The following is a 9030-nucleotide window of genomic DNA, read 5'->3' as shown; positions in this document are numbered from 1 at the left end:
GAGTTAGGTGGAACAGGTGGACACCAAAGATGGAAAGAGCCTCAAAAAGTGTTCAGCAGCCATCACACCAAAGGTATTGGTCCTCCCTGAACACACCCAATGGTATGTTTCCAATACATATTTAAAGAGCCCCTAAAAAAAAGAAGCCCTATCCCCACTTTTCCTCTACTTTCCTATCCTGCATCCTCAAATTGAGAAAAAGAAAAACAAAGCCATTGTAACAAATACTCATAATCAGGCAAAATAAATTCTCACATTGGCTATATCCAAGAAAATGGATTTCTCTTTCTGTGACTTGAGTGTACCACTTATCTGTCAGGAGGTAGGTAGCATGTCTCATCAATAGACTTCTAGAATTGTGGCTGATCATTGCACTGATCAATATTCTTAGGTCTTTCAAAGTTGTTTGCATGATATGTTTTTGAGGAAGCCATGTTGGTTGACTCTCTCAAATAACTTTCTTCTAGATGTTCACTAACTATACCTTTTAATATGTGAAGTTACTGATTTCATCTAGAGGAATAAAAGATTAAGAACATTAAGAGAAATAATGAAAAAAGAGGGATGGAAGAACTTAGATCTCAAATTATACTAAAAAAATAACCATTAAAAGTATTTGGCATTGAATAAAAAAATAGAAAAATTACTACAACAAAGATTGTAGAGAATGGGCATGAAATGAGTTGAATGAACTTTGTCATCTCACCATTTATCATCCTACCCTGGAATGGGGTGGTTCAATCCCTTCTTTGATCCTCCTTTTTTCTTAATACGACTTTTAAAAAAAAGAAGTCCATGCTCTCCCCCCTTCCCGCCCCTTCTTTATCCTTTGCATTAATTAGCTTTGCCTGGCAGCTTTGGCTCATCCTAACCCCTTTTTTACAGGACCTTGATAAATTCTTTTATTCATCTTCTGCTATGTGCATTTATTTTCATCTTCCCTAAATGCACTTGCCTTTATTTTTTAAACATTCTATGGTTATAGATCAATTTCCTGTGCATCTACATTAGTTTCCTTTAGAAAACACAGCTATTTCTATCTAAAGAATTTCATTCTTGACAGCCTGTCATCTTCTGCAGCTGACTTCCCCTGTAGAATTTACTCTTTGGGTTCCTACCTGTCTTCTCTAAATCATTTTAAATCTACTTCCCTAAGATCTAGGATACATTTTAAATCTACTTTCCTAATATCTAGGATACATGTCATATTACCTCTCATCTTCCACTCTTCTTTCCCAAGTGGAGTGGTCATTTCCTTTCCTTGCCTGTTCCCATCACTTCCACCCCAGTCAACCCTTCCTCCTGGCTAGTGAAAATCACATGCAGAATAGAATTTTCCTATTCTTGCCCCTTCACGTAAAAGTTCCACAGGTGGGACTGTTATTATAGTATGATGTTAAAGCAGCTAGCTACGTAGCACAGGGACAGAGCACCGGACTTGGGATTCCAAGACACTTTCCAACAGAGATTCTCCGGAGAAAAGTCCTTGAGCCTCTTAGACTCACCGTAAAATAGGGGAGGAATAATGGTTCCCAACTCATAGGGTTGCCCTTAAGGATCAAAGGAGCTAAGTTATTTATATCCATGTTATGTAAATACTACCTATGAGAAATCATGATTTCAGCCCAACATAAGGAGAAACAACCAACAACTAGCCCAGGGTCTGGCCCGTAACAGACGCTTTAATTAATAAACGCTTGTTGATTTCACCTGTGTTGATTTCGCCTGACTTATCCACACGGGACGGGCTGCGCAGAGGACAAGCAGGGCTGAACTGGAAGCCCGCCGAGGCCAGCGCTGGTCTGGCAACAATGTTACTGCTCACGATACAATTGTTGCTAACAGTATCACTGAAACCAGCAGGAGCTGTCCGACAAGGCGGCAGCCTCGGGGGGCTAAGGTCCCCGTCTCCAGCCTGGGGTCCCCGCGGGGCGGCCGTGGCAGGCAGGGTGACCTCCCAAGGTCCCTCGTGGCCCTACAATAGCTGCAACCCCTTCCCCCGCCCCCACTTTCCCCTGTCCCAAAGTCCCCGGCGCTTCGTCCTCCCGATCGACGCGCTCTCCCAACGCCCAAGGTGCCCTAACATGCCGGCATTCCCTCCACTCCCGCCGCGAGGGCAGGAGGAGAACGACGCTTTCTTCCGCAGGTTAGGAAGGACTACGACAACACCAAACAGGAGGGGAGGCGGCGGGGAAAAGACTCGGGACCGGAAGAGGATACAAGTACTTCCGGGTCAGACGCAGAGAGGGCCAACATGGAACCCTGCGCATCTCGGAGCCTAGCGGAGCCGCTCTGCGGGCGCTGAGACACGGGCATCCGCCGCCGCCGCCGCCGCTCATCCCGGCCGGGCCTTTGCGGGGGCCTCCCTTCCCCGCCCCCTCCCCTCTCCAGGTCCGCGCCCCTCCCCTCCGCTGCCCTGCCGGTCCCGGCGAAGCCGCTTCCGCCATGTCAGTGCTGGGCGAGTACGAGCGACACTGCGACTCCATCAACTCCGACTTCGGGAGCGAGTCCGGCGGCGGCTCCGTGTCCAGCCCCGGCCCCGGCTCGGCCGCCCGCCCGGGTGGCGGCTTCCCGATGGAGCAGGAGGAGTTGCATTACATCCCCATACGCGTCCTGGGCCGGGGAGCCTTCGGGGAGGCCACGCTGTACCGCCGCACCGAGGTAGAGCGCAGCCGGAGCCTGCGAGCCGTGCCCGCGGCCCTGCCCCGCTCCGCCGCCTCCCCGTTCTCCTTCCCCCCTTCCCTCTAGGCGGAGAAGCGGAGGCTCCCCGCCTCTGCAGAATGAAAGGGCTCCACTGCATCGTCTCTGCAGGCTTTTCTCAACTCTAACAAGAAAAACAATTCGCCTAATCCTTCCGTTTCTCCTGACTCTTCCTTTTCTTTTTTTCTCTCTCTCTTTCCCTTTTCTTCTTCCTTTCCCCCCTTTCCCCATTTATTGTCTGTTTTGGGGAGATAGGAACTGAGGCCCTTCATCGTTCCGTTCCTCAGTTTCCTCATCTGTAAAATGAAGGGACTTTGCCAGATTACTGCAAGAGCCCTTTTCAGCTTTAAAAAAGAGAAAAGTTTCCCCTAATCCTCTTTCCCTTGTCTCCGATTCTTCCTTTTCTTCAGTCTTTCTTCCCTTCGTCCTCCCCCTTTCCCATCTATTATCGCCATCCTATAGATGTAGAAAGTGGACTCTTGATCCCCTTGTTCCTCAGTTTTGGCATCTGTAAAATGAAGGAGCTCTGCTAGATTATCTACAATCGTTTCTCAACTCTTAAGGAAAAAAAAAGATTTTCCCCTAACACCTCCTTTCCTTTCCCTGCCTTTCTTCTCTCCCCTTTCTTTTCCCTTTTCTGTTCACTTTTCTTTTTCATAGAGCATTTTTAACCTATCCAGTCTCCTGTCCCAACAGGGGTGGGGAACCTAAAGCCTCAAGGCCACATGTGACCTTCTAAGTCCTCAAGTGCATCCCCAATAAAAAGATTTGGATTCAGTCAAAGGGCAGCACTTAAGAATCTCTTAGAGGGCTACATGTGACCTCGAAGCTGCATGTTCCGCCACCCCAGCTAGCATCATCAGAGCTCCACTGCAGTTGAGTATTTATCAGATTTCCACAGGGTATGGCCCCTGGTGTCATCTTCCCTATCTGGCTTTCACATTGCCTTCACTGAGAGACTAGAGTCATTAGTTACTTGCCATTTTGATAAAGTTTGGACTAGGGTATTGTCATGAATGCCTGCTGTCTTGTCTTCTCACCAATTAATTTTTCCTTCCTTTCATCCATGTCTCTAAACTTTTTGATCATATATTTCCCAAATGGCCTTATTTCTCAGTATTCTTCCTAATCTTGTGCCTTTCTTTTCCAGTAATCACTCTCTGATACTACCCCCTTCTCCCCCCACCCCAAAAGCCCTTGCAATTACTGTTTTTAAATTCTTACATACCCACACACCTAGGACTGTTCTTGAAGGCCACTGGGAAGTTCCATCTACTTTAGGATTCTGATTGGTTTCTCCTGCAGTGTTTATCATAAGAAGCCTGTACCCCTGCATTGATGACTCAGAGTCCTAAAGTAAGCTAAGGACTTTTGGTTGTATCCCTAAAGCCAAATGTTACAGATCCAAAGAAGTCCAGATTTCTGAAGACTTAAACATTTATTGATGACCTAAATGTCTTGGGAGCATTATATATTTTGTTCATCCATATTTCTCTGTCTTGAACTTAAGCTCTGTTGTGTATTTATAGTTTAGTCCAATTTCTTCATTTGAGAATCAGGAAACTGAGATCTTCAAAGTAATGGTAAAAAGAGGAGTGGGGCAGAAGAAACCTGTTAGAGAATTGTTTTGAAAGTTCTTTCCCCCCAATACTGGAACTTTTGGAAGAGGTGCATAAAGATCCTATATTCATGAAACATCTTTTGTGAGAATATTGCAGGGATGCTTTGAAAAAGTAAAAAAAAATATATACTTTGCATTTGTAAGATATTGTTATTTCTCCGTTGTTTTAAATTTGTCCTCACTGTAAGCTTATTGGGAGATGAAAGGCATTATCTGACCAAAGTCAGAGAGCTGGCCCAGGGGGCCAGTGAGACTCAGGTTCAGGTTCTATCTGACACGTACTGGCTATATGATCCTGGGCAAGTTACTTAAAACTCTTGATGCTCTAAGCCAGAGGTGTCAGATTCTGTGCAGGCAGTTGGCAGAACTATCCGAACCAAATTAAAATATAATCTAGAAATGCAATATGTTAATTTGTGGTTTTCTGAGACCACTGCCACTGCAGTGATCCATATTTTTTTGAGTTTGACGCCGTTGTTCTAAGTGACAGAGAAGGTGCCACTCTGCATTGGTAGGAGTTTTCTCATGGAGTAGTTCCCTATGTGATTGAAATTATAGGTTCAGTTCTGGTCTTTATCTCACATTTATATAGCACTTTAAGGCAGGGGTGTCAAACTCAAATATAAATAAATCCTGTCAGCCATATATTTACTTAGAAAATCACAAGTTAACATCTCTTGTATTTTCATTTTGTTAAACTTTTCCCATTTACATTTTAATCTGTTTCAGGCCTGCTGCTGTTTGCAGCCTATGAGTTTGACACCTGTGCTTTAAAGTTTGAAAAGCCTTTTCTTCAGAACAGTCCCCTAAGGCAGGTAATATTAGTACTATTATTCCCATCTTATAGATGTAGACACTGAGGCTTTTCATCCCCCTGTTCCTCAATTTCCTCATCTGGAAATGAAGGTGCTCTACTTGATTAGAGTCTTTCTCAGTTCTAAAAGTTTCTAGAAGAGATGAATTTTTGAGTTTACTTCAAGAATTGGAACAATTTTTGGGCAGGGGAAGTGGTAAGGGGAGTAGCAGAGAGCTAATTCCAGACCTGGGGAGTGGCACGTGGGTTTACATAGTTGTAGAATGGAAAAATAAAGTGCGTTTGTACTTAAGCTACAAGCTGAAGACAGTAGCTTAAATTTTATAACACTTGAGCTTAATCTGTTGTTTTCAGGTTATTAAGAAGCTGGAATTAGAGTAGTTAATGCTCTCTTAACAAACATATGTAAAGCCTTTTGCAGATCTTAAAGGGTATATAATGTTAATTGTTATCACTACCTTCCTCCCCATTACCTCTTCTACCCCCACTGTTCTCATAGTGTCACTCTGTTGGATCTTTGTATTCTACCTTGTTTCAGACCTAGATCTTGCATTTCATAAATCAGCGGCATACCGGTTTTTTGTTTTAATATTTTCCTTTCCCTAACCAAAGATTACTAATACAAATAATCCTCTATATAGTTTCTGCCTAAAGTCTGTTTTGTTCCTTTTAAAGGAAAAAAAAATAAGCAAGTGTCCATCTGGCCTTTCTAGGCTTGTGGACACAGATGTGGATTCATTGACTTCCAAGAAAGAAGAAAGCACCATACGTATGTTACTATGTTGTAGGATGACTCATTGGTTGTGTGGAAGGAAGTTGATTTGACCCGATTGTCTGAGAAAGAACGTCGTGATGCCTTGAATGAAATTGTTATTCTGGCTCTGCTACAACATGACAACATTATTGCCTACTACAATCACTTCATGGACAACAACACCTTGCTGATTGAACTAGAGTATTGTAATGGTAAGCACAGATCTTAATGACACTTCCTATAATTGCACAAAATAACTGTCATCTGTAGAAGGGAGTTTAAATGTTTTCGAGAAAAATAATGTGGTCCCTGGAATGTTTTGAAATGATAGTAAATAAATGGGACTGCTGATTGTGTCTGTGATTACAAATTTCTGCCCAGTGTCATAGCTTTGTTTCTGAAGCATAGTTCTTAGACATGTTTTTAGCCATTTTTGTTTCAGCACATAATACAGATCTCCACCATAATCCCATTTTAATCCCTTACAATGTACAAACCCCCAAAACAGTTAAGTGAAATAACTTGAAGAGAGTACTTGCAACCGACAGCCTGCAGCTTCTTTCTGAAGTGGTTTCCCATCATTTAATAGAAAAGATGAGATATGCTTTATAACTTTAAAAGCAATCTTATCTCATGCTTTCTTTCCATTCAAAGATGTCTTCACTTACATTCTTGTAGGAAGTTGTAGTAATTGTGTTTATGGTCATTTAGATAATGCTTTGTGTTCTCTCCACCACTTCATACAAGTCTTCCCGTATTTGAATTCTTCTGCTTTGCCATTCCTATGTCCCACTGCATTTATAGACCACAGTTTGTGAGCAGTTTCTCAGTCTTAGGCATGTTTTTTTTGCTATTACAAAAAGTGCTGCTATGATCATTTTTGTGCAGCTAGATCAACTCCTGTCAGATATCTCCTTCTCGATATCCTGTAAGCATTTCAAAAAACATGTCCAACCTTCCACCCCAACCTACCCCAGTCTGCTTTTCTTCCAAAATTCCACCTCCAAAATATTTCTCTAACTAGCACTTTCAGTCTGTCAGCTTCCCAAATTCAGAGTCACCCTTAACTCTTTCTTCTTCCTCATTCTCCACATGCAGTCGTTGGTAAGCTTTGTCTCTTGTTCCTCCATAACATTTATTTTATTTGTCCCTTTCTCTGTACTCATAACGCCATGACTTTAAATGATGAAGCTAGGTGATACGGTGGATAAAGTGATGGGCCTAGAGAAAACTCAGGAAAACCTGAGTTCAAATTCAGCCTGGGACAGTTTTTAACTGTATGACCTTGTGGAAGTCACTTCCTCTCCATTTGTCTCAGTTTCATCGTCTATAAAATAGAGATAATAATAGCACCATCCCAGGGTTATCTTGATCAAATGAAATAATATTTGTAAAGCACTTAGAGTTCTGGGCACATAGTAAGTGCTGTATAATTTCTGGTGATTAGCCATTGTTATTATAAATTCATACCCTCATTACTTTTCATTGTAAAAGTCTTCCTTTTTCTCCGTTTTCTAATCTATCTAATCCATTGCCCATATAACTGCTAAAATAAGATCACAGGTCCCTAAGTCACAGATCTAGCTATGTTACTTCCTGCTCAAAAACTTTTAGTAGTTCCTCAGTGTTTATAGAGTAAATTACAAACTGCTTAGCCTGAAATTTAGGGACCTCCTCAATCTGGAAGGCCCTTCCACCTATTTTTTCTACCTTATTTTTTACTGTTCCCCTTCATGAACTCTTCATTCCAGCCAAACTGTGCTACCACCTGTTCCCTGAACTTAACACAGTCTCTTGCATACATTCACACAAACCATTTTCCAGACCCAGAATGCCTTCCTTGCTTCCACCTTTCAGAATTATTGGCTTCCTTTAATAGTCAGCTCATGTGCTTCCTCCTTTGTTAAAGCCTTCTCTGATCTGCCCAGTTACTAGTACTCGCCTTCTTATTTCCTTATACTATATTTATATAGTGCTTACATGTGTACATATCATTATTCCTGGAGAAGAATGGGAATTTTTCAGTGGCGAGGACTGCTTTCTTTGTGTCTTTGTTACTCCCAGGGCCTTGCGTATAGTAGTTACTCAATACATTTTTACTGAATTGAAGTATAAAACCAAGAGTACAATTGCAGGGTCAAAGAGTATGAACAATTTGGTAACTTTTCTTGCATAATTCCAAATTGTTTTTCAAAATGGTTGAACCAGTTCATCAGTTTCACCATCAATGAATTATGTTGCCTATTTCCCCATTACCCCTTCATTACTGAATGTTTCCATTTTTTTCCACTTTGGTAACTGTGAGTTAATAGCTCAGTTATATTAATTTGAATTTTTCTGATTACTGATTTTTAAGCACTTTTGTATGTGGTTGTTGGTATTTTTTGAAAACTATGTCCTTAGACATTTTCTGTTCTTAGGCTCAGTTCTTAATCTCATAGATTTTTGCCAATTGCTCCTAAGTTTTGAATGTAAGACTTTTGTTAAAGATGTTTTATGCAAGGATTTTTATTCCCTAGGCTATAACTTATAGGTGCATTTATTTTTATGTGTACAAGAGTTTTTTATTTACGTGTAATCTAATTAGTCTGTTTTGTCTTTTGTAATATCTGTCAGCTGGTCATAAATTCATCCCCTAACCATAGGTATGAGAGCACTAACCCTGTATTCTCCTCTAACTTTATAATTGTATGACTTCGTATATTTAGTTCATTTTTCTCTTTTCCTTTTTAAGTTGTTTCATTTGTCATCATGGCTAAATAACTTATTGTTTAGTGATCAGCCTGTGAGGAAATCCTCAGTTTGGAGTCCCTCATTTTGCTGGGGAGATTCAGGAGTAAAAGTGTTTTCTCTTAGTCTGTAAATTCTTTGAATACAGGGATCTCTTAACCTGAATTTTGTATGTCCCCAGTCCATAATAGAAAGTAGGTACTTAATAAATGTTTATCTTGTTTCTTTTCCCTCATCAGAAAAAGGTCTCAAAGCATCTTTTCAGACAGTTTCCCTTCTTGCGTATCTGGATTATTCTTGATCCCAGTCATACGTAGATCTGGAAAGTTGTGATTTTCTGAATTAGTAGAAATTGCAGTAAGTTAATTTCTTTACCATGATTAGGACAAATGAAAGCAAATGATAGAGTTG

The 9030-nt window shown here is 41.3% G+C and overlaps 1 protein-coding gene across 2 annotated transcripts in view; it reads left to right on the top strand.

The window, feature by feature from the left end:
- Nucleotides 1–2241: 2241 nt before the first annotated feature.
- The window catches only part of NEK9 (NIMA related kinase 9), a 38766-nt gene continuing 31977 nt past the window's right edge, over nt 2242–9030 (top strand). The window contains exons 1-3 of one of the 2 annotated variants that reach the window (XM_072625008.1): nt 2551–2661; nt 5051–5136; nt 5924–6101. In XM_072625008.1, coding sequence (XP_072481109.1) covers nt 6059–6101 — 43 coding nt within the window. In that variant the 5' untranslated portion in view covers nt 2551–2661; nt 5051–5136; nt 5924–6058. Of the gene's footprint in view, nt 2662–5050; nt 5137–5923; nt 6102–9030 lie in introns of both variants that reach the window. The other variant, XM_072625007.1, reaches the window with a different exon arrangement.

The sequence above is a fragment of the Notamacropus eugenii genome, chromosome 7 (genome assembly GCF_028372415.1).
Source record: "Notamacropus eugenii isolate mMacEug1 chromosome 7, mMacEug1.pri_v2, whole genome shotgun sequence".
Classification (NCBI taxonomy): domain Eukaryota; kingdom Metazoa; phylum Chordata; class Mammalia; order Diprotodontia; family Macropodidae; genus Notamacropus; species Notamacropus eugenii.
The sequence above is the reverse complement of the archived record's forward strand: the minus strand, read 5'-3'. Positions and strand labels throughout refer to the sequence as shown.